The sequence below is a fragment of the Marmota monax genome, unplaced genomic scaffold (assembly GCF_021218885.2).
Source record: "Marmota monax isolate L192 unplaced genomic scaffold, Marmota_monax_Labrador192_F-V1.1 WCK01_AAM20220418_F8-fsc00146, whole genome shotgun sequence".
In the NCBI taxonomy this organism is placed as follows: domain Eukaryota; kingdom Metazoa; phylum Chordata; class Mammalia; order Rodentia; family Sciuridae; genus Marmota; species Marmota monax.
In genome coordinates, this window is record NW_026694096.1 from 1,858,235 (window position 1) to 1,883,782 (window position 25,548).

At 34.8% G+C, this 25,548-nt stretch overlaps 1 protein-coding gene and 1 non-coding gene across 3 annotated transcripts in view; both read right to left on the minus strand.

The window, feature by feature from the left end:
- The window catches only part of Otogl (otogelin like), a 123,711-nt gene that overhangs the window by 61,035 nt on the left and 37,128 nt on the right, over positions 1-25,548 (minus strand). Inside the window, exons 18-26 of one of the 2 annotated variants that reach the window (XM_046465090.2) lie at positions 23,686-23,810; positions 20,719-20,928; positions 18,542-18,707; positions 17,869-17,943; positions 15,165-15,217; positions 13,293-13,455; positions 8,825-8,932; positions 7,947-8,085; positions 816-950 (exon numbers count right to left, since the gene is read on the minus strand). In XM_046465090.2, the coding sequence (XP_046321046.1) occupies positions 816-950; positions 7,947-8,085; positions 8,825-8,932; positions 13,293-13,455; positions 15,165-15,217; positions 17,869-17,943; positions 18,542-18,707; positions 20,719-20,928; positions 23,686-23,810 (1,174 nt within the window). The remainder of the gene's footprint in view (positions 1-815; positions 951-7,946; positions 8,086-8,824; positions 8,933-13,292; positions 13,456-15,164; positions 15,218-17,868; positions 17,944-18,541; positions 18,708-20,718; positions 20,929-23,685; positions 23,811-25,548) is intronic. The other variant, XM_046465091.2, reaches the window with a different exon arrangement.
- On the minus strand, positions 18,934-19,117 carry LOC124107189 (U2 spliceosomal RNA). Its single transcript, XR_006856314.1, has one exon. It is a non-coding gene; the product is annotated as a U2 spliceosomal RNA (small nuclear RNA).

Below are 25,548 nucleotides of genomic sequence, written 5' to 3' on the forward strand. Positions count from 1 at the left end.
TACCACTTCAAAAATGTGTCAAACTGTCTTTATAAGAGCATCTTCTCACTGTTGTAGCCTCATTACTTAGCACAGGTTTGGGAATATAGTAGACATTATGAAAGAATGAGTGAATGAAAAAGTGAGGGAATGAAGGAAACTTTCATTCTTTTAATCCAGGCAGGCTCCAAGGAAAAAAGAATACATGATAGAGACAGTGACACCAGTACTCGCATAGCTCATAGACAACTGGGGAAACAAAAAGTTTCATTAACCGTGATGCATAATCTAACAAGAGTGAGGAGGAGCTCCCTGCAGATATGAAGACATATTGCACCAGAGTAAGTTAATTGGAAAGACAGATCCAAGTGGAAGCAATGGCATTTCATGAATAACCAGAAATGAGTCAAAGAACCTAGAGCATGTGGAGAATTGATGAAAAGCTTCAATTTTTAGAATGTGGGAATGAATAAACATTTCTGTTTTAGAAAAACCACTTTGGATGCAGTGTGTGAGGCTGGGTTAGAGAGGAGGAACTAAGAGTGGATACCAGGAGTCCAGTTTGTAGGCTTTTGAAGGAATCCAGGTAATAGGTGTTGATGGCTAGGGAAGGAAGACATGGGGAAAGAATTGTATAATAAAAAAAGTAGAGTATAAACAGAAAAGACAAGGCGTGTGTGATTTATGAAGACACACACACACACACACACAAAATTACCAAATAAAGTCTTGATCTCATAACCACTTAGAGAAAGAAGTACCCTAAATTATTTCTTCTCTATTTTAAGTATCCTTAGGGCAAGTTAAAATGATCCTGAGAGAAATAGTTCACTAACCTGTTTGTAAGGAGTATCGTTCAAGTAAATTTCAGTGTCCCCAACTGAAATCAAAACACTTTTAGAACAAACAATATTGTTGTCAAAGCATTTCTTGTTCTGGGCAATGACAGATATATCTGAATCATCCGTGCTCTGTAATGTCAAAAACATTTCATTAATATAAATACACACAATATATAACTTCAGCTATTGTATAAACTATATTAAAGAAGAACAAGATTTATAATATATTGCATTGGAATTGAAAAACAATTTGCTTTTAAAATAAAAATAAAAATTATTTGTATCTAACAATGTGAAAAAATTTATGGAAAAGGAGCTCAATCCTAAACACTTACCTCTAAGGCCTCTGTTAACATTTATTCTAGCAAAGCTTCCTTTACATCTAGTCACTATAGCTCAAGTTTATCAACAACTGTCATTTTTTTTTATCAGTAAATATTCAACAAGACAATGAGGCAGTTAGGAAAATCTTAAATATTTTCATTTTAAACAATATGTAAAATAAAGCAGAAGGCTTGGTTTTAGGGAGTTTTCAGGCTGAATGATTATTGACTACAAATTAAAATAGATACAAAATCCTTGGAATCAGTTAATAAATAAAATAATGCATATTATTTGAGAGTTTGCTTTGAGTGTTATGTATTATACCTTATTTAATTCTTATGATACTTTTTTTTAAAAGAGAGAGAGAGAGAATTTTAATATTTATTTATTTTTTATTTTTTTAGTTCTCGGCGGACATAACATCTTTGTTTGTATGTGGTGCTGAGGATCAAACCCGGGCTGCACGCATGCCAGGCGAGCGCGCTACCACTAGAGCCACATCCCCAGCCCCTCTTATGATACTTTTTGAATGTAATATTATCTCCATTTTACATATCAGGAAACTGAGGTTAAAAGGGATTAACTGATTGTTCAATGTCTCTTAAAAACTAAAAGGCAGAATTTAAATCCCTAATCTTTTTGTCTCACTTTTATATTTCTAGTAAAGAAATTAGGAAAGGTCTAGCAATTGTTGAAGAGAAAAGTAAGCTTTAGGCTACCTTTCTAGGGGATTATAAGTTTCAAAGAACATCACTTAGCCTTACACACTCTAAATCTAAGGTCTATTTAGATCCTTTCTATAGGTCAGAGTTTCTAAAGTCCACCTTTATGAATGGGCTTCTTAGGTTTGGCAGACCTTAGAAATTTATTATAAAAATTATACTACATATATTACACATCCTTATGTATTTTTTCAATTTTTAATTTTCAATTAGAAAATTATAATTACATATACCTGGGTAAAATGTGATGAAATAATATATGTATACAATATGAAATAATTAAATCCAGCTAATTAACATATTCACTAACTAACCCATATATTTAGTTTTCTCAGAAGAAAGTTCATGGTTTTTGTCCAATTTCCAAAGCAGTCCTGATACCCCTAAAAGTTAAAAACTACTGCCTTGTAGAAATCATTTCGCTAACTCATGGGAGAATTTCATCAAAAGGAAAGAAAGGAATGTGACATTTCCCTTCGGACTCAATGTCCAAGTTTCAAAGGCCCACAAACATTTCCTGAGGCTTCATTGTGAGACAGGTAAGTCAGTGTCTAACTTCATGGTGAGAAAAAAGGTTTGGAAACTTTTATAGGTCTTCATGTAAATTCTCCACACTTGGTTGTTCACATCACTAGCAATATGAATATGAAAGCAATATATCTTTTAGTTTGGCAAAATCCATCCTGACTGATTAGTATCACTGCAGCATAGTGCCTAGAGAAAAGGTTTTTAATGAATGGTGCTGACAGAGTAATTAATATGTCTTTATGTGGCCCATTTTTCTTTGATAGATGCTGAGAGCATTTGCATCTTCTTTGATAATTCTTTTGCAAAGCATTTGCCAAAATTTTGAAAAGCAAAATAATAAGGGTCATTAAGATGATATGACATTGTACTACTAAAAAATGCCACATATTTATGCTTTTATGAATTATTTTCAAAGAAGAAAAATATATAATTCGGGGTTTTGATTTGTTCTTTCTCGAGAAGAGTTATTTAGATGGAAGAATGAGAAAAACTGGCTAAAAGGCTTTCCATTGTCATTACCCTTCTATTGCTATTAATTAAAGTTTTTTTAATGTTAGCTTCATTCTTTATATTAAATCAGGGATGTCAAGAAATAATCTATATTATAGGGTCTGCCTTACAATAGCATGTTCTACTGACAGAAATTTGAAAGAATAGAAATGCCTAAGAGTCATGTTTTTAAAATTTCCATTTCTAATTTATTTCAAGTTAATATTAGGTTTGGAAATAATGCCACCAAGTTGCTAGGTAACAGTAAGTAATGATTACAAAGTGAAGGGAAAAGGTCAATATCAATGTGTTACATGGGTTCCTCAAAACTCTTTGTTCTCTTTTTTCTGAAAACTTTAATAGAGAATATTCCTCCAAATGATTTCAAAACTTGAGCTGTCAGCACCTCTCAAGGTGGTATATTATCATACTCCACATCCATCTCTGTACCTCTCATAACCCAACCGCCTTTAAGGATAACTACCCCCAAAAGAAGCCTCTGCTGATAGAGTAGTCTAAGGACAAATAAGTAAATAAAACAGGGTCTAAAACTTCAAGGTTTTGTTTGTTTGGTTGGTTGGTTGGTACTATGCGCACTTACCCACTGAGCCATATCCCCAGCCCTATTTTTTTTTTAATATTTTTTAGTTGTCAATGGATCTTTATTTATATGCGGTGCTGAGAATCAAACCCAGTGCCTCACACATGCTAGGTAAGCGCTCTACCACTGAGCCACAACCCCAACTCCTCCCCAGCCCTTTTTCATTTTTGGAGACAGGGTCTCACTGCGTTACTTAGGGGCCTCACTAAATTGCTGAGGATGGCTTTGAACTTGGCCATCCTCCTGCCTCAGCTCCTCAGCTGTGGGGATTACAAGTGTGCACCACTGTGTCTGGAGTCTTCAAGTTCTTATGAGATCCCAAGCAACTGAGGGCTTTGTGGAGAACAAAAATGTGGAAAGATGGAACCTGTGAGACCTATTGTTTTAAGAAATAGAGAAAGGAGCCACCAGAGAAGACTGAGGGAATCAGAGACAAAGGACTAGAATCAGCAAATTTACATTGGAGAAGGCAAGGAAACAGAGACTTCAAGATAAAAAGAAGAAGAAATTTTAAAAATTTCATTGAATTTTGTTTTTGCATTTAGGTAATTATTCACTTTTACAGTAATGATTTTACATGAATTTTGTAATTAAATGAAAAACAATTCTCCCCCACCAACCTGAGGTTCAAATAAGGGAAGGCCACATCTATTTTCACTCATCACTGTTCCTCCACTTCTCAGTTTAGGGCCCAGCCTATAGCAAACACTAAAGAAATACTGTGTAATAACTATTCAATGTATCCAAATTTGAAAGTGATGAAATTAGGAAAGATTTTAGAGGCTTCAGGAGAGCAATGAATATTTGAAGTATAACTTGAAGAGAAAACTGAAAAACTTCATCTAGAACAAATGGCATAAAACCTAGCTGTGCAGGGGGCTTGTCATAGATTTCATAGAAGAAGCATTTGGCTCTGAAATCTGGGAGCTGGAATAAATAATTGCTGCCCATTTCTACTGAAGTCACCGAGTACCTTTTTCTTTGAGTTCATAGCATAGCTCAAGATGCTGGTGTTTGGGGGACTTGATGGAGGGTTCTCTCATCTTTTTTTTTCTCTTAAACCATATCTTACTTCAAGAAATAGTTATGACCTTTTTCCTAAATTTGTTTCAAGACATTAAAAAATAATTTGCTCTATTCTATGTGCTATTTATAATCAAAAGCAAACTACCTCCACAATAATAAAAGGTCAGAGAATATGCATTTTTGAAATTAGGGTAAGTGGTCTGTCCCTGACCTTGGTTACATTTAAAAACACACAATTCAGAGATAAGAAAAAACCTACTTGAAATGTTTTTTGCACAATCACTATTTGAAAACATCTCTTCAAATGTGAGGTCAAATAACAATATGTTTTTAAAATAAAATTAAATATTAACTTTTTAAGAGTCCATTGGAAAATAAAAGGAAAATACTTATGAATTTGATAATTAGGGCCCAAAGAAATAAAAGACCAGTTTCACAAGACAAAAAGGTGTTATAAGTAACAAAGATAAAGGCCAAATGTTTTCTCTGATAAGTAGATACTGATCCATAATGGGGGGTGTGTGGGGTATGAGAAGAATGGAGGAACTTTGGATTGAGCAAAGGGAGGGGTGGGTAAGAATTATGGCAGAATAAGACAGACATCATTACCTTAGTTACCTGTATGATTGCACTAGTCATGTGACTCTACATCATGTACAACCAGAGAAATGAAAAGTTGTGCTCCACTTATATACAATGAATTGAAATGCATTCTGCTGTCATGTATAACTAATTAGAACAAATTTTTTAAAATTAAAAAAAAAGATAAAGCCTGGAATTTTTCATCAACACACAAAAAGGAAAGAGAGCTGGCTGAGGAGGAAGAAAGAATTAAATCCACCATTCACAGTGGTGACTCCTGACACTAAGGCAGAGTTAATGAAAGGTGCTGGCTTCTCAAAGGAAATACTGATTCTGCCAGAGGAAGAAAGGCTCCTTCATAACAGCTCTTGGCATTTGGAGTACGCAAAACCAAAATGCCACCAAAGAAAAATTAAGGCAGAAAATAACTCAAGCACTGTGGGGTTCAATTTGCCATAATCATATTTTAAGACTGTGAAAATGAAGTTGCATTGGCAACTTTGTCTTTGATAAGCAGTAACCATGTTTCATGACCAAAGGAAGTGTTTTTTAACTTACCAAGTATGTTTTGGTTAATTTGTCCTGAAACATTTCGGGGCCTGACTCTGGCTTTATTAATTTTAGTGAAATTTCCCATGGATAATAACAAATTGCTAGTATAATTATAATTTATTATGAACAGTAAGAATAGGACTGGACTGTGAGCTGGAAACATCTCTTTGAGGGAGAAGAGGAATTCACATACAGAGAATCCCCTGAGAAAAGACATAGAGAAGAGAGGGGGCTAATGGAGACTTCTAAAGGACCGGCAAAGGCATCCTGATTGTGAGGCAGCTCACTGGACGTCACTAAGGTTCTTAGTAAGCAATGACATGGTGACAGGATGAGTAGTGGAAAGATTTATAGAATAGAAAGATGTATTATTGTAAATCTGAGTCAGAAAGACAGCCTTGCGGTTGAGGGCCAGAGCTGTGACTTGTTGACTTGGAACGCATCAGCCTGCAGGTATGGCTAAGATGGTAGGAGTGGACAAACACGCCAGGCATTAGGATGAAAGGGCAGAGAGCCAAGAATACACAGTTAGTTCCATCGACATTCAATACCCCAGCCGGGTGTTCCTTCCTTGTGAAATAACGGTTACTAAAGACTTGGTCTTTACCCTGAGGGAGCCAACTCCGTCATGGGGGCTTATGCAAGAAGAAAAGGCAACAAAAGTCAGAGAGGAAACCAAAAAGGATATTAAAAGACTCAAAGAGCACACACCCAGAAACTCAAAAGCAGAAGTAACCTAAAGGAGAGGCAAAGGCACGTATATATTAAAGAAAATGAGAATTAGATACAAAGTCAATCTGAAAGTTTTTGAGGAGAAATCTGTGTATGCATGCAAATCTATAAACTATTAAGTATCTTTTCAAGTTTTAGAGTTTATGATCTATCTACATTTTGAGGAATGAGAAGATTTTAAAATGGAATTGCTTGCTAAAATGTGGCTTATTTGAAGAACACAAATAAAGATAGAATAGAATGCATATTTGTTATTTCGCCTTCCTCATGCTTCAAAAATAATCAAAACAACACACGTATATACACACACAAAACCCACAGGAAAGTACTTACCATCCTCTCTGTATGACTATCAAATTCATTCCCAGAATTTTTTTCTAAAAGAAACTTAAAATCATTCCTAAAGGAGATAAGTACTAATAGGGAAATTCAATAGCTTAAAATATATCCAAAAGCTTTGCTTCCATTTAGAAAGTATAGATTTTACTGTTCTTTTTTATTTTTAATGTAACTAATACAAAATGAAAATAACAGTCTACTTTCTTGATACAGGGATGTAGTCTACTTTCTTGATGAAGGATCACACACACACCTCTAATAACATAAAAGCCATACCCAGAAAAAAAAATATGCATTAATTGCATTTTATTTTGCTGGAGAGAAAAATGTCATTTAGTGTATTCTTATGTGGCTCCTTTCTAAAGCTTACATTTTTCATTTAGAAATTTAGTTCTGGCATCAATGATATCTAAATAAAATTTAGGTATACAAGTAATCCAAATATATTACATGTGTGAGAGACTTTAAGGATTTTATCAGATATCTAAAGACTAAAACTTACCAAAGTATATCTTCAAAGTAGCATTTCTAGAATTACGAATAATCTCTCATTATCATCACAAAAAATACATAATCCAGTGTATGGTTTAACATATCATATTTATATTCATCAAACCAAGTTAATAATAAGAAGAATGGTTCATATTTATAGATCATCATTATATATCAAGCACTATCTAAGCATTTTACACATTTATGACATATTTTTTAAAAATTTTTTTAGTTGTAGATGGACACAATACTTTTATTTTATTTATTTATTTTTATGTGGTGCTGAGGATCAAACCCAGTACCTCACATATGTTATTTAATTCTCAGAATTAACTTTGGAGCCACATAAAATTATTATCCTCATTTTATAAATTAGGAAACAGAGGCACAGAAAGCTAAAGAACTAGCCTACCACCTACAAATAGTAAAACTTAAAAATGAGTTCAGGAAATTTGCTTAAAATTGCTGTGACTTTCATAAGTTTTATTAATGATACATGAATTTATATGTCACAGATTAGTTTGTTTTCTTAGTTATCTACCCTTTTCTCCTAATGTCTGATGTACTCATCTACCCCTACAATCTTAACCATATCTACAGGTTGATGTATTCCAAATCTACAAGTTACATCTCTGAACCTCAACCACCGGGTTTTTTCTGAGTCAAGTTTGTCCCTTTTTTTTTTTTTTAATATTATCCTCATGCTAGTTCAAGTAAAAATGAGTAACTGTGACTTACCTTTATCAAAAATACCTGGCAATCACTGATGTAGTCATATTCCAGTCCATCAAAAGAATGATAATGCCGGTCCCCATAGATTGTACACACAGCTGGGCAAGGATAATATGTGCAATTGAACATTCCTCGTCGACAAACACTATTAAAAAATAACACAAGTTACCTTACTAAGAAATTGGCTCAAATTGGTGTTTTTCAAGTGGCACAAAAAAATAGGATGGTGTGTAGGCAAGAGCATTCACTGAGCCAATAACTCATAGAAATACTGCCAACTCATTCTCATAACACCTACTACATTGACAACTTAGGCATATGTTTATCCCCTCATTTAAATATATTGTTAGACAGAAAAATCAAGTCTATAGTTGTGCCTGGGTCACATGGAAAACAATTAATGAAATGAAAACTGAACATAGGTCTTTGAACATAAGTCTGATAGTGAACCAAAAAAGCAAAACACCATCTCCTGTATTTAAGTCAATTGAATACTTGACATGAGTTTAGAATCTTTGTCTCTATTTTAAGGAAATTATATTTCAAGTTTTCTTTTATGGTATTATTTTCATTTATTTCCAAACAGAAAAGCTACCATTAAATATGATCTCTTTGGAACATTTAGCATTTTCTTATACACTCAAGATACTTTTTCCTATTAAATTTTCAAATTGTCATATTTCTCACTTTTCTTCTAGGTTGAACAAACACGTAAAAACAATGGTGTGGTGCCCTTGTAGATAGTAGCTCTCCACCAAACTCCTGAATGCCTTTAAAACCTTATTTCCTCAGGCTTAATTTATACATCAAGTAAATTCAACAACATAATTGAAAGTCATACAATTGCTTAGGAAAGTTTTTGTGAAATTAATGGATCTCATTACCAGGTGTAACAAGGTGTAGCAATCACTTCTCCTGAGAGATACTCCCAGTCTTTCCAGATGCAAGGACAGCTTTCAGGAACATAGCACTTTCCCTTGTGCTCTGCCATCCTTCCAAATGAAGAAATAAGATAATCAGTACAGTCTGCTAAATCCAGTTTTAAAAAAAACCACTAATCTCATCATATTCAACACTGTCTTTATATTTACTATAGCTGTGTAAGGCATATTCTATCTGATGAATTGGAGGATTGAATCCAGTCTTTCTCCCCACTTTTTAAATACATGTCACAGTATTAAGTAAAATGCCAGGCAAATCGACTACATGTGATATTTGTACCTTTTTGTTATTCACATAGTACGATTAAAAAAAGAAACAAAGGCCTAAATTTGTGATAAAGCAAGTTATTCTGAAAAAAAATGTTTAAAGAGAAAGTAAGGACACCATCCTCACTATTTGCTACTTAAAAGATTATTTGTGGTGATCTCATAACTTTTTGATGAAATAGTAAGTTATGAAATCAATGACATTTTCTATTACAGGACATAGAACAAGCAAAAGCTTCTTTCTGAGCACTTAGAGTTAAAATCATGAGAATTTTGTTTAAGTGTGCTTTCAAGTAAAAATCTATCATATAAAATATTTCATGTTCTTTTTCATTAACATGATTTTTGAATGTTAGTTACTTTTGAGGTGTTATCTCCCTCTTAAAATGTCACTCTTTTATGAAAAAGTAACTAAATGTATCTTTATTTATTTTTTTTTTATTTTTTTTTTATTATTTTTTTTTAATTTTTTATTGTTGGCTGTTCAAAACATTACATAGTTCTTGATATATCATATTTCACAATTTGATTCAAGTGGGTTATGAGCTCCCATTTTTACCCCATATACAGATTGCAGAATCACATCAGTTACACATCCATTGATTTACATATTGCCATACTAGTGTCTGTTGTATTCTGCTGCCTTTCTAAATGTATCTTTAAATATAAAAATTAAAACATATATACAAATTTTGTTTTAATATATAATATAAATATTAATATGAAATTACTGTCAGAATAATTGATTTTAGTGTGTTAAAGTATTTTGACATGAAGATTAAATATATATTATATGTAGCATTTATTTCAATGCCCTCACTACAAATCGTTATTCAATATTAAAATTGTTTTCTAAAATCTTTCATAATTTAAAATAACTAATAAATATTAATATAAATAAGTAATCAATATGAAAGAGTTATATTATAAATATTATAATTTAAGTATATAATATAGTAATAAAATAGTAAATTTAAAATAATTTATTATGTAAATCCAAGAATTAATTTATGAAATAATTTATTATTAATTACAATAAAATAATAAAAATAAATAGCTGCTAAAATAGAAAAAATATATCATTTTTATCAATTTGCTTTGAAGTATAATAATTCAATGTTATAAAAATTAACACAAAGCTGGGGATGCAGCTCAGTGGAAGAGCAGTTGCCTAGTGCCCACAGACCCTGTTTGATCCCCAGCATGAGAAAAAAAAATTTAACATAGACACCTGGAATCCTGAATTCCTGCCCCTTCTCTCAAATAGAAATAATCACATATGTTTCTTTAGTGCTCAGCTGTCCTTCTCATAGTTCTTCTTACTTAGGATTGTGCTTCCTCTTTTGTGTATGCTGCCTATAATCTTTAGGAGGACCAGGAATATCCTGTCGATGTTTGGGTCTCAATGCCTAGCATATAGAGGTTACTCGGTTGTTGAGTAAAAATGAACAAAGAAACTTATGTGTACAAATGATTATGTATAAGCTTATGTGTATAAATTCTTTCACACAAAAAAATACCCTAGATTTTAGAATCTTTCATCTCAACTCTCCCAAACTTCTTGTCATTCCATCTGAGCTTTGCATTTTCCTTCTTTCCAGAAAACCCTTCTCCTCATCATTTAAGTTTCAATTGAGTGCAGTCTTCTCAGTGCAATCTTTTATATCCCCAATCCCCACATATGCTCCCCCTTCTTAGTAATTTTTTAAAAAATCTTTATTGGAGTGCTCATCACAATGAATTAAGCACTGATTAAAAGTCTTATAGTAATAACAGGGACATCAATAACAAAAAACAATATTCTTGACTACTATGACCCAGACACTATTCAAACCATTTTAAATATGTCACTAACTCATTTTATCCCAGGTATAATACCCTATCGTTATATACTGTTAGTACCTCCTCCTGATCCCCATAGTGTCCCAAACACTGGGTGTTTCATAAACATCAATTGTCTCACCTAAATGAACCTTCATACCCACCCAAAGTAGTGGTTTTAAAAATGATTATGCATGCTGGTGAGTTTTTTTATAACTAATCAAAAACTGGAAGTAGGAACAGCAGAGCACAAATCACTGTAAATTAACTTCTTTAAGTAGGTTTGGGTAGTGGGGTGTGTGATAAACATTTACTGACTCCTACCACATTACTGGTGTGCTGCACATGCTCAACCATCTGTGAAATAAATATCATGACATCCATTTTAAAAAGAGGCAATCAGTACGCCAAGTGAGAAAGTAACTCACCCTAAGGTTTACAACTAATGAGGAGGACCAATATTTAAAACTGTTATCTGACTTTGTCTACTATTATACTTTCCATCTCTTCAGTCCACAGCAATTTCTGAACTAGAGTTATAAGGTCCTTTTATAGAGAATGAACTTCTGGCACTACCAGGCCCCATGAAAACAAGTGATACTAGGCTATTGTCCCAAAATGAGCCAGATAAGGTCACATGGAAGACAAAGAAAATCACATTGCCATAACTGACTTCATAATACAAGGTCCTGTTAATAAAATTATTTCCAAACCAATTAGAGGCCTCTAAGTCAATTTAAGCTATATTAAATACAATCACAGAAGGTAGAAGAGAATTTCTGTGTTCGTAATGAGATTTGGCCAGTAAATAAATAGAACGAAGCCAGAGGTATCAGTAAATAGATGATTTAAAAAAAAATAATAGCATTAAGCACATTTTATGAAACAAGATTAGGAGATGATTTTAATCAGCCTTGAATCCCTAAGAATCATAATTAAATCAAATAAATCAAACAATAATGTAGGTTTTAATTTATTTACCATATAAAGGTTTATCTTTCCTTTTTCTTTTTATTAAATTTCCTCCTTGCTCATCTGTTCTATGGGCACTTGTTCTTTTGAGAACTTCTTTTCTCTGCCTCCTATGCCCTTCCTTTGTAAAGAGATTAATGCCAGTCCCACGTTATTTGGCTCTTCAGTCTATTCCAGATGGGGGCCATTTAGACAAAGGTGATTCTCCTGGGAACCAAACCACAAGAATCTCTCTTCTTTGCTCATGGTTTATATGAGCTGATCCCCGGAATCTCTTTGTGTGGACATGTTCATGGAGGAAGAAAAGGTGACCTGTTTGCCTGAGATGGCTCTCCCTGTGCGGGGCTCCTCTATTCACTACAGAGGAGGGAGGGCCTGGGAGAACAGATTTTATGTGTGTCTGCTAGGAAGCTATTAGTCTCGAGATTCTTTTCATCTTTCATGTGTACCAGCTTCTCTGCAACTGAAGGAAATTTACAAAGATAAGAGTAGATGCACAGCCATAAAACAGTGACTCATACTTATTGAGTGCCCCCTACACACCACATCTCACAATGCCTAATTGAGTTTCAAAAGGAATTTGCAAAAAGAATCCCTCAGCTAACTGTGGTAGAGTTGAGATTTAAGCTCCGGTTGTCTGAAGCCAGAGCTCCTACTCTTAACCAATTAATCTCTTAACCATTCCCCTGGTTAGCCTCAATGCACTATTTTCTGTAACATCTATATGATAAGGCAATTGGCATCACTATTATAACTTAGTATCAACAAGTTACTGCAGCAACAAAATATATAGAAAATACATATTTGAATGTTTCAAATGAGGAGTGATTAGTTGTGTCAGTTTTCAAAAATCCCAGTTGAACCAGGGAAGAAATTCCAATTTCATCCTGAAATAAGTTCTCTCCTCAATTCAGTGTATTACTTTAATAATACTATACAACGGCCGGACATGGTGGCACATGCCTGTAATCCCAGCAGCTCAGGAGGTAGAAGCAGGAGGATTGAGAGTTCAAAGCCAGCCTCAGCAATTTAGCAAGGCACTAAGCAACTCAGTGAGATTCTATCTCTAATACAATACAAAATAGGGCTTGGGATGTGGCTCAGTGGTCAAGTGCCCTTGAATTCAATCCCCGGTACCTAATAATAATAATAATTAATAATAATAATAATAATGTACATTGTTACATGAACCTAGCAAAATAATTACAACAGTCTTCTTGCTACCAACTCAAAGTTAACCACTGATCGAAACAATAATGTTTGCTATTTCTGTAAATAATATTTTTAAGAGCTCTTATGCTTTCTGTCAAATCCTGAATGGTCTGTGTTATCAAGAAAAAAAATGTCTTACCCTGGAGCACAAACACAGCCACTTATACAGGGTGAAGATGGGGCACAAGTGAAGTTCATGGCCAAGTTTGCACATGTAGTCTCACAATTTACACCACCAGCTGGTAATTCAGGATGAGGAAATCTGCAGTCAAAATATTCCTTTCCTTCTGGGCAGGCATGAACTACAGAAATAAATCACAGATGAAATGCCCTTAACTTTAAATTTGCTCCATAGACAAATAATCCTATAGATTTGTCATTGAAACAAAAGTCACCCTAGAGTATTGCACCAGTTTTGATGCTCTTATTAATTCTATGATTTTTTAAATTTAATTTTATTTTTTTAGTTCTTGCTAGACCTTTATTTAATATTTATATGCAGTGCTGAGAATCAAACACAGTGCTTCACACATGCTAGACAAGCACTCTACCACTGAGCCACAACCATAGCCCACCATTCTGTGATTTTTAGTTGATGGGCTTACAAATATTCCCTAGGCAGCTTCTCTTTAGTCACGAAAGCTTCCAAAACTCAAAATATGAGTTTAAAATCCATAGCTGCCTTCCATAAGGCAGTAACTAATTCATTTATAATTTTCTGAGGTCACGAAACAGGCTATTTTGATTAATTCAAATGTGTATTTAAAATTTTTAAGGGCTGAGAAAACAATATATATTTAAACTTTTACAAAGCCACAACAAACACAGAATATTTCTAGATCTTTCTTCACGATGAGTTATTACTTTCATCCCTATGTTGTAAATATACAGAAGTGAGTGTAATAAAAGCCAAATCAGCACTTCCTGTTCTCCAGAGAGCTTTTGGGTTCTCATGGATCAATAAGACCCCTTATGTGGGACCCAAAAGATAAATCTTAAGGATTCTTAAGGATGAGAAAGCTGGCTACCAGGGGTTCCCCTTTTAACTATACATCACTCTGAAGCAAATGGGGCAAAGCAGAAATGCCCTACTGAATATAAGTGTGATCCATCTCTTCTGTAAAGAAGCCCTATATTGACCTGAATACTCAGAAAATAAATCTAGTGCATATAATTCAAAACTAATTTACAATAATATATAATTGGCCATTCAAAAATTAATAAAGCAACAGCTCACTATTAATTTTATCAGCCTACCTCTTCCTGTCCAATATAAATGAAAACAAGCATTATTATTTGTGTGGAATTTCTCCATAGTTGCTAAGAATTGGGGGCTCTTTCTTTGTATGATGAAAACAAATATATAGGATCCCCTAAAACATAAGATCTTCAAGAAAGCTATTCAAGTGTAAAATGACGTCTAAGGAGACATGACAACAGATGTCCTTTTATATGCCATTTTTAATAGATTGCTACCAGACCCAGATCCTTGCTACTCATAATGTAGTCCAGGAATGTGTAGCATTGACATTGCCTTGGCCATTAATAGAAATGCAAAATCTCAGGTATTGTCCCTGACCTACTGAATCACAATCTGCATTTTAATAAGATTCCATTGTTTCATACACATTAACATCTGAGTAGTGCTGGTCTAGAGTAGAGTGTCTCAATTTCTGATTCAGTAATGGGTCACAACAAGTGTCTAGACACTATCCCTAAAGCCTTTGGGGCACCTGAAGGTCCCAGGCAGGCAGCATTTAGGCAGCATCCCTGAGCTGACCAGCTCTGCCCTAGGCAACAATATACGCTCACCCCAAACTGTCCTAGAAATATGCTAATTATCAATGTGAAAAAGTTGGGGATCACTGGAGCATCATGTTGGGAAACATTGCAAGGCTGCATCGGGGCACATGGGCAAGAAGGGCTGTGGTAGACAGAGGATTTCTACCAGAAGACCAGGGTCAGCACCAGATTGCATTCTCCTTGAGGAAAACACTGATTTGGAACTCACCAGTGGAGGGCGTTGCTGATTCATCACATTGCACAGTCCCATTTGAACACTGGCTAGAAGTAAAGAAATAGTTAACTTCTGAATCCAAATATCTCTCTCTCTCTTTTTTTTTTCCTGTTGCAACAATAATTTAATGTGAAAGAATTGAATACATATACAAACGTTACATTTTTTCCCACAACATTTTTTACAAATAAGTTATTACCCTAGGTCCAACTTTACAGCTATTTCAGTATAACCTATTTTTATCCAACAGCTTTATGTATGGACCATTGTGAGAGGCATAGGGATAAAGACCCAGATTAATTGTCTTGACCCAAGGGCTTATATCTTGCTAGGAGAGGAAAATAGACAATAATCTATGCAGTGTGATATCTGCAATACAGAAATAGGTTTAAGAGATAGCAAAAACAAAACAAGATATTTTAAAATCTGTTAGCAACTGACATCAGGATGGTCAAAGGTGGTAAAGCCTGAACAATTTGAAGAATGGATGGCAGTTACGACATGGACAAGGTAGGAAAGCTCTAACACTAGACGGAAACACAAACTACGAGGGTAAAACAGTGTTCTCTGTGACTAAGTGCCATGAGGTGAGGATGGTAAAGGAGGCAGATGCCAGGTCCTACTGAGATGCTATCTTGAGTTAAGCCATATGGTTGGATGGAATTTTAGGAAATTCATTCTGACAGCAGCACTGAAAACAGAGTGGAATCACATCATTCTTGCAACCCAGAATCTAAAGTCAGGGCATAAGGCGAAACAGTATCAGGCAAATGGACCTTGAAAATCCCTTCAGAAGACAGCATGACAGGGAACAACACACGAGTTCTCAGTTAGTGGTTTTTCCTTCAACTTTGAGCAGATCCTGTGTCCTATATTTGACCCCAGATGAAGAAACTGACTGATGTATTAAGGGACCACATCACATGAAAAATATGCCTGTGCATTGTTTAACAGTACATCGACACTATGGGTGCAGAGAAACTGAGACAGACAGGCCTCAGACCATACGTCCAGGTCTTCCTACCATACCTCTTCTGGGACATAGGTTTTTAAAAAAGAATGCAAATTATATCACTATACTAATTGAATTTTTTTTTATTTTTTGCAATGAGGACTTTATTCTTATTTAATTTATATAAATAAATTCAATTATATTAAATTCAACTATATTAAATTCAAAAGATAGTCAATGTCTTGGCAAAATGAAAGTGAAGCAAGACTAAAAGCAAGAATAATGTGGCTTGAATGTGGTTGTCTCCACCAGAACTCATGTTGAGGCCTGAACCCCAAAGGATATGGTAGTGTTATAAGGTAGGGCCTAATTGACTCCATCATACGGGCACAATCCTAAGAAAGGATTGATGCTTTTATCAGCAAGACTGTTTACCACTATTATAAGAAAACATCCTTGCTTGCTTGCTTGCTCCCAATCTCACCATGGAACCTCTCTCCACACAAACACACACACACACACACACACACACACACACAGAACATCCTGTGAGGCCATCTTTCACAAGGCCCTCCCCAGAAGCCTTCATGGGTGCTAGGCTCTTGGGCCTCCAAAACTGTGAATTAAATAGGCCTCTTTTCTTCTGAAGTGCTCAGCCTGCGATATTTTGTTATAGCAACACCCACCCCCCAAAAAACATGAAGATCATTTTGAAAGATCTAGAGAAGAGAGGTTGAAAGACATTACTAACATAGAATGAGAAGAAAGGAATGGATATCAATTAAACATAAAGAATGAAATTAGGGAAAATCCAAAGTTGTTGGGGATTTGTTGGCTAGATGTGTTGAGTAGGAGAAAGGAGTCAAAGATGACTCTCAGATTTTAGTTGGGGAAACTATGTGAATAGTAGTGCAATCTACTAGAGAAAGATCCAAGAGCTTAAGTGGGGGCAGGAGGAGGAGATGGAGACAACAATAAGGAAAGCTGAGTATAAATGATATCCTGCTGTAGATGCCAAGTCAGTTACAGCGCTGTCTGCAGTACAGCAAGCTCAGCAAGGTCAGTATGCCTGGGATTAAATCCTAGCTTTGCCATCAAGTTGCTTAGCCACTCATGCTTCATTTTCCTCACATATAAATTGGCATAAAGCAAAAGCACCTATCTCAAAGGGTGAGAGTGATAAGAGTTTAATAATAAATGTAAAACACAGAATGGTACCAGGACTACAAAAGGTGCACAGTAATGGCTAGAGACTATGGTTGTTATTACCATTATCTCACATTCTATTATTATCGTAGGCATCTATGGTGCACCTGAAAGAGGGAGGTTAGCAGTTGGATAAAGATAAATGTGGACTGCTGCACAGACGTGCTTGTGTTTTTAATAGGCAGACTACAATTGAAGTGTAACAGGCCAGTTACAACTGGATAACAGTGTTATCGTACAACGTTTGCTGTCCCTGGAGAAGAGGTGCACTTACTCCTGTATGTGACATCATTCAAATCTTTTTTGAAATTGCCTTTTATGAGCTGGTAGATAAACCAGTATATGAGTACCAATAAACAGTATATGAGTACCAATCCCACCTGTAATTTTAGTCAAAGAACTAAAATTAATTAAAAGGCTTTTGTTTTGCTGTGTGACAAGTTCAGAACTCTGTCATGCAGTGATGAATACAAGACTCAGGCATTCCATATTATTTGAATGTAATTTATGCATGTATTTAATATATTCATTGAAACTTACCATAAGCCTGAGGGTGTTGGGATGAGCTCCCCAGGCTGATAAATGCTGCCCCTATAATGACACCGGCAGTGATATCTACCACAGAAAAACAAGGTTAAGTAAATAAAATGGGATCTGAATTCTGTCAAGTCACTAAAAGTACACCCTGTGTTCTTAATAGGTCATTGTTAGGCATATGCTCAAGTTGTCATTATTCACAAATAGCAGAAATTGTTTAAATATAGTCTTATGTGGCTTCAGATTTTGTTTTTCAAAATACAAATCACAAACTGTCTTAGTTTAGCTACAAGAAAAGTCACTGAATGCACTTCAGAGAAGCACAACTAATAAATCATTTAGCACTGTGTGTTACGACCAAAGTCTTCACCTCATGTGGAAACTGAGAAACTTCTGAGTGCTGACAGACATTACAATCCTGCTACTAAAATGTGCTACATGACAGTGAAACATAAGCCCTGTTATTGATTTGGATATGTGAAAAGCAAGTAGGAATAAACTTAGGATTAACTGTCAGATTCCTTAGCTCCTTCTGTAGCTATTTGTGAATATAAAAACACAAAGGGAGTGGAGAAAGGCATTAAGAAATATTAAAGAAATAAGCAAGCAAGCCCATTTGACTTATAAGAATAAAAACATTAAAAACGGATGGTATCAACCCATTTCCATGACTTACATGGGCACACAAAAGTTAAGAGTATCTTCATAAAATTTGCCTTCAGGACAGTTACAGCCTTCAGCGCAGTCATCATTGCACTGTTCCAGAGAGGAGAGAGAGGTGCAGGAACGGCGGCAAAATGAGGAACAGTGATGATACAACATGCCCTTTTGGCATGCCACAGCTAAAGACAAAGGAAAGTCACTTGAGAAAGATGTCCACAGGGCACAGAAACAGGGTACAATTACTTAAAGATTCAGGATGGACACAAATCATGAAAAAAAAGCTATTTTACATGGATTAGCATAGAACATTCCAGAATCCTACAACAGTAAATAAATAAACAATTCTTGGCCTTAGTAAAAGTATAACAGAAGAATAAAATTTCTATTTTGAAGTCATTTTAAGTGTGATACTGCACCATTCCTGGAGGTACTACAATACCAGGTCGATGTATGGAGTGGATGGAGTAAGCTCCTATTCCACCTCCCTGCTCCAAAAATCCATTTAATATATTGTCCACAGATAGAGGATGTATCAAATATTAAACTGATAAGAACAGATATTTCACTTGATCTTTAATATGTAAGGTTTTCATACATCTGAATAAACTTTCTTTTTCTCCAATTTGAATCTCGGTATTATTATACTGTCACCATCATTGTTAGAGCATTTTTTAAACCTAGGTAAACTTTCAGTCTTCTACAAAGAAGACAAATTTTGACTTTATTGATGCCCATTCATAGTTTTGTTTTGTTTTTTATTCTCCTTTTTAAAAATATTTTTAAAGTTGTCAATGGACTTTATTTATATGCAGTGCAGAGAATCGAACCCAGGGCCTCACACATGCTAGGAAAGCGCTCTACCACTGAGCTACGACCCCAGCCCTTTTTTCCACTTCTTAATCATGTTTATACTTTTCCCAAAACCCTTCCAATTTCTCCAAACAGACAGATTATGGTAGACAAACAGAGATATTCTAAAAATGCACTTGTATAAACACTAAAAAGTTTTGAATAAATAAAACATAAATGCAATTATTTTAAATATATAATGGGTGGATATCCCAGATGCCAGAGATGAAGGGGGAATGAAAATCCAGAGTTGTGAGAGCTGGAGGGGAGGACTGATCCTAGTAATCCTGGATCTCAGAAACAGAAGGAAAAAAAAAAAAAGTTGGTCCTTTACTAAGTGAGGAATTTGGAGACCTTTAACTCAGATGCTCAAAGAGCAGCACTCTCAGCTGAAAGGAAGGACCAAAGCAGGAGTCAGAAAATTTCCTCTCCAAGGGGCCAAATATTAAGAATTTTCAGTTTTGTAGACAGTAGTATCTCTCACAACTATTCAACGTTTTGTGCTTGAAGCACAAAACCCCCAGAGACCACATGTAAACAAAGAAGCAGGCTTTTCTCCAAAGAATTTCATCCACAAAAGCACAGGGGCCCCAGGGGTGTGGCTGGCTAATGCCTGCAATTGATGAAATCTGCTAATATGGTACAGAAAGAAGCTAGGAAGTGTCTGTGACAGATGTGATAAAATAAAGTTACCTGTACAAACTCATAATGCCAGACACATTCTGTGCAGATTTGGTATATGAATTTATATTATTTTTATATTTATATTATTTTTTTTTCTCAGAAAGCTAAAGCTAAGCAATTACCACCAATACTGGCCAATGATACTCCTGGAATAACAATGCTTTGTGAAACTACTGTGGGAGTAGAGAGGTAGACAGAGGAGTTCCCCCAAAACCTGAGTCCAACAGATTTAATTGGGGACCTGATAAAGATTCGTGAATAAAAAAGTTACCAGACACACAAGGAACCCATCCTTTTTAACTACAGATCAACTTGCCACTGTATCACATGATGCCTTTCCATACTTTTCAATATTTAAATATGACATTTTCATCCTAAGAATTTTTTCAAAATGTTCTAATTGTTTCTGATGCACATATCAAACATAATTACACTCTGATTTTGCTTACAGCATAAACAATCAAAAGTTCTTGGTCTTATCCAACATATCTCCAATTTTAGGGAACAAAATACTTCATCTGTTTTTCATGTTTGTACACTATTTCAAATAACTTACACACAATATTGAGACTTTAAAAAATAATAAGAACAATAATTGTAAAAACAAAAATCTCTAATGTGTTTTTTGATAGTCTTTATCGGTGCCATCAAACTCACCACAGAATGAAATCTGAGCTCTAAAGTCGATGGGAACTCCACGCTGACCACAGAGGTAGGCATAGTGGGCAAGAGCATTGCACAGGCAGGGGCTCCCACACTTGCATGCATCGTGGCGGCATAGCTGATAGTACAGCCCAGGGCTCACGTAGATGTGGCAAGAAGCAAAGAGCTCCTGGTGGATGACATCACAGTGCGCTGCATACCCAACTAACAGGCAAAGATTCCCATTAGCATCTCATTTACTAGCCCATATCTTACCCCTAATTACCAAGTTTCAGAACTATTCAAGCATATTCAAGCATCCTTGATTTCCTACTGAAGCATTCCATGTTGCACATCACTTTAAATGAGAGTCAACATACCCAGCTTCTACAGGCTTTTTTGTGTGTGTCTGTTTATGATTTTGGTAATACTGATAACAGCATTTAGTACATATTTAATAGTTTTTTTAGCCAAAAATATATCAACAACAAAAAATATTTTTGTACTTGGATGATAGGAGTAACAAAAGGGTTGATAGAAGCAGGAGCCTTAATCACCCATTGCCTGAGGACCATCTGAGGAAACCTGCTATGAAGAACTAGGGAATATTGAGAGGCTTATCTCCAGACAACCACACATAATGAAAGTGGTTCCAGACTATGGATGTAAGGATAATATTATAGAAAATACAATTATCCAGGAAGGATGAAGAATCATTTCACTCCACTGGAGTCTCTAAGGTGAATGGTAATGTGGCAGATACCACATAATCACTGAACTCAATGTTGGCACAATGCATAGTATGCAATGCCTGGCAGACATTAAGAGCTTAATCATGCTTGATAAATGAATCTATGAATGTAAGAATAAAAGTAATGAATAGAAATTAGGCATTGGATTAAATGTTAAGGGTCACGGAGCTATAACTGCCATTATCTCATTTAGAGGCAGGTCTTTATTATCAGATCTTGAAATCTATTGATTTTTTCCCTTGAGAATGACTGGCCAGATATAATCCTTTATTGAATTAACAAAACAAGTTTGGCAAAATAATCTAGATCCTATCTTGCTGAAAAAGACTGGGTCTGTGGTTCCTTAATGTAGTGCTCCTGGGTTGCCATGGTTTCCTTCAGGTATAGCTAATCAATCTTTACATTGTCATTGTCTTTGAGAGAGCAGATAAGCTGCTAGACATCAGAATTTTTTCAATACTAAGGAATTATACTAAACTTATTTGGTTGAGAAATTTAAGTATACTAATTATTAGTAAGGAGACATGGTAATTGCCTACATTTTTACATTTTTTCCCCTCTGGGTATGCACATACATCTGAAAATAAGGCATTTAGACTTAGCAGTATATTGTTGGTATACATATTCCTAACACAAAGGGATCCTGAACGAGCAATATAATATATGAATGAGACCATTATTGTGTGCCCTAAGGATATGTCAACCAAAAGATATTTCTACTGACATTAAGTAAAGGGTAACTCAAGAACATCTTTGTGAGAAAAAAAAAACTTCAGAATACAGAGTAGCTATTGACTTTTGTATATTTATTTTCCTTTCTTTGAGGATCTTCATGAATTTACCCATTCAAAAAAATTTTTCAAAGTATCACAGTTCATGGCAAAAATAAAGGAAGATAATATCTAAAATATACATTATAGAAGACATAGAGCATGGGGGAAGAGTGATGGAAAACATAGCAAAATGACATATAGTAAAAGATATAACTGGAGAAGAAACAAGAGGGAAACTGACTTTACTAATTGAGCTCTATTTAAACTTGTATATGCTATTAAAAAATAAACTTGTTGAAATATCAAGGATGAAATCTAATAATGAAGAAACAAACCAAATAAGACTATCTGAAGAAAAGGTAGGTTAGTAAAATATAGGGTATAGAATTGAGAAAAATGTTATTAAATAGGCATGAGATCAAAAGTAGTAAGTAAATCACAGGGGCCAAAACCTCTAATCTAGCCGTCTTTAGATAGGAAAATCAATTAAGTTAACAATCTTCTTCAACTTTAAAAGCTATCTCAATTTTCTTCTTTAGAAAAAGTATTGACAGCAATATTATCTTGTGGTTTTTTCAATTCACCAAAACAATAAGTTATTAATAAAAACCATGACAATCAACAGAATCTTCCCATACAACCACTATAAAATCTAGAAATTGTATGTGAATGCCTAACCAATATTAGTTTAAAATTAACTATGTAAAAATGTTGAATCAGCCAAACAATTTAAGGAAAAGGTTAAAATTATAAGAATATTTATTTTAGCATGTACATTTTTATTTATAAAGTAATTTTACCAAAAAGAAATCTCCTTTCACTGAGAAATGAACTAGACTTTTAACATGGTTTGTTGCAGCTTTAGTTTAAAAAAATACACCCCCAAATTTTTCATATGTCAGTTGCATTATCATTGCAAATTGGAATTCTGGGGCAAACTGATATCCGCCTAACAGTCCCAGACCATCTTTGGGTGACTGGCTTCCTGCTTATGGAGATACAACATATGTTATGAGTAGGAATGGTGATGGGCGTCAATAAGATCTCATGATGGGATTGTCATAAACAGGAGAATCACTAAGTTATCACACTATAGAACAGAAGTCAAACATCCCAGAACTATCACATCATTATTGAAGTATTTCCAGAGACTTTTCTTTAGCATTCGAATATTTCAAAAGCTCCAAAATGCTAACCAACAATTGGGAAGAAGGGATTTCTTTAAACACCTAAAATAAGTAATTTTGTGAGTGCAAAAGAGAAAATAAAAGTCATTTTCTGTTCTTTTTTATAGCCTCAATTACATGCAGTTATAATTTTAAACAAAAATATATAAGGAATGGTCTGACTTAGCATAATAAAGAAAATTGGAATTTAAAATCACCATACAGTTTCACAAAATTAGAGCAGCATATGGAACATTCTTCCTAAGTTTACATGCAAAAAGGAAGACTTACTGTTTTGTTGATTAATGTTACAGGGGTCTACCATTGGCACATGAACAGGTGCGAAACAGGTGGAGGAAACCCTCCATGCATTTGCATGAAGTTGTGGGGTTCCTTCTATCATGCCTGAGGGAGAACTACAAAGCAAAGAAAAAGTTCACTCATTCATTTTATTAGTTCATAATCTTCAAATATTTGTATAATAGAATATTATTTTTCTTAATGTACAAAAAAATCTTAGAGCTTCAAATTTTCTGCCAGTTTTCAAGAATGTAGTGATAATAGCTTCCTGCTATTGAGAGTTTACATTGTGCCAACTTGTTGGCCTACAGGATTCTATTTAATCTTCACCTCAATCTATCCCTGCTTCTACAGAGAAAGCAAAGCAAAAATTCAGAAAAATATTAAATTTCATTAAGCTAATTAATGGCAAAACCAAGATTCAAATCTAGTTTTCATTGAGTCAATCAAACATTACTCACAAAACCAAAGTTTTAATGTGTGTTGTTTAAGTGCATGTGGAGACAAAGGTGTGGGTAGTTCAGATGATTATTTTCAGGCTAAAGATAAACGTCTCAAAAAATAAATAAGCTATATTTTTGGTTGAACATATCAATTTCCATTATGAATCCTGACATACTGAAGTTCCATCATGAAGTAAGCAAACCAAAAGAATATTCCAAGAAAACAGTATGAAAGACACCTTTTGTCCAAGTTTGCTCACTTCTTCAGCTTCCTCAACAAACCCAAATTTAAGAAAACCATCTAGCATTCTGAAATCAGATTTAGAAACCACATCAGTGTTTAGGAGCCAATACACAATTCCATCTCCAGCAGCCATCAAGATTTATTTGATTCAACAACAAACATTTATTAAGTGACAGTCCCTACTGGACACTGTGCCAGACACTGTCAAAACCACTTATATGGAATTAAGGTAAACTCAGTCTCCTTTTGGAAGCATTTGACCACACCACAAGTCCTGACTGCATTAATTGCCACAACAATTAGAAAGATAGGCTCTTCCTAAATTATTAACATTGTCCTTTGGTAAGTACTTTGGTAAGCCTTTAGCTCAACCACCCTCAATGAAGTTTCCTCACCAGAATGACTGAGACAGGAAAGAAACAGAGGGGCTTCACAAGTCATTCCACAATGCTCATCCAATGCCCATCCCACCCTCTCCTTCCTTTTCTATTATTCCTCAAAGTCAAACCACTCTGAAATTGCGAAGAATTAGAACAAACATCTGATTCAAAATCTCATTGGTTCAATTGCATGACCTACACTAGCTCTTTCTTCTTGGTTTTTTTTTTTTTTTTCCCTCCACTCCCCTCCCCTTTTCTTCCCTCCCAGGGACAATAAAACAGTTTGGGATGATGCACATAGTCAGGGTTCCCAGGAGGAACTGATCCAGAGCCCTGCTCTATTTCATTTAGTTTTACTTATAACAATAAATACCAAAAAAAAAAAAGAATTAGGAGCCAAAATATAGACTTATTTGCTTATTATATTTCATTTAAAAAAATAGCCTTTCAGCTCAACATACTTGATTTACTATAACAAGGCACGTAAAATAAATTTTCAATTAATAATTTCCATTAAACTATGTTTGCAGATTCACATTAACCTTTGTGAAGCAAAGATTTTTAACTACTTTAGTTGGAAAGCTAAACAGTGTTCAAAAGTTATCTCTGACTCTGAAATATTATCCTGTACTCTTATCGCGCCTGAATGTTTATGCATGGAGGAGACTGGTGCCTTAGAAAGTGGCAGACAGATCTGCCATCTGTTAAACACTGACAGCTAACCCATTCTGACAAACAAGGCAAAGAAAGCAGGCTTAATATCTTTTCTGAACATCTTAACCAAGCC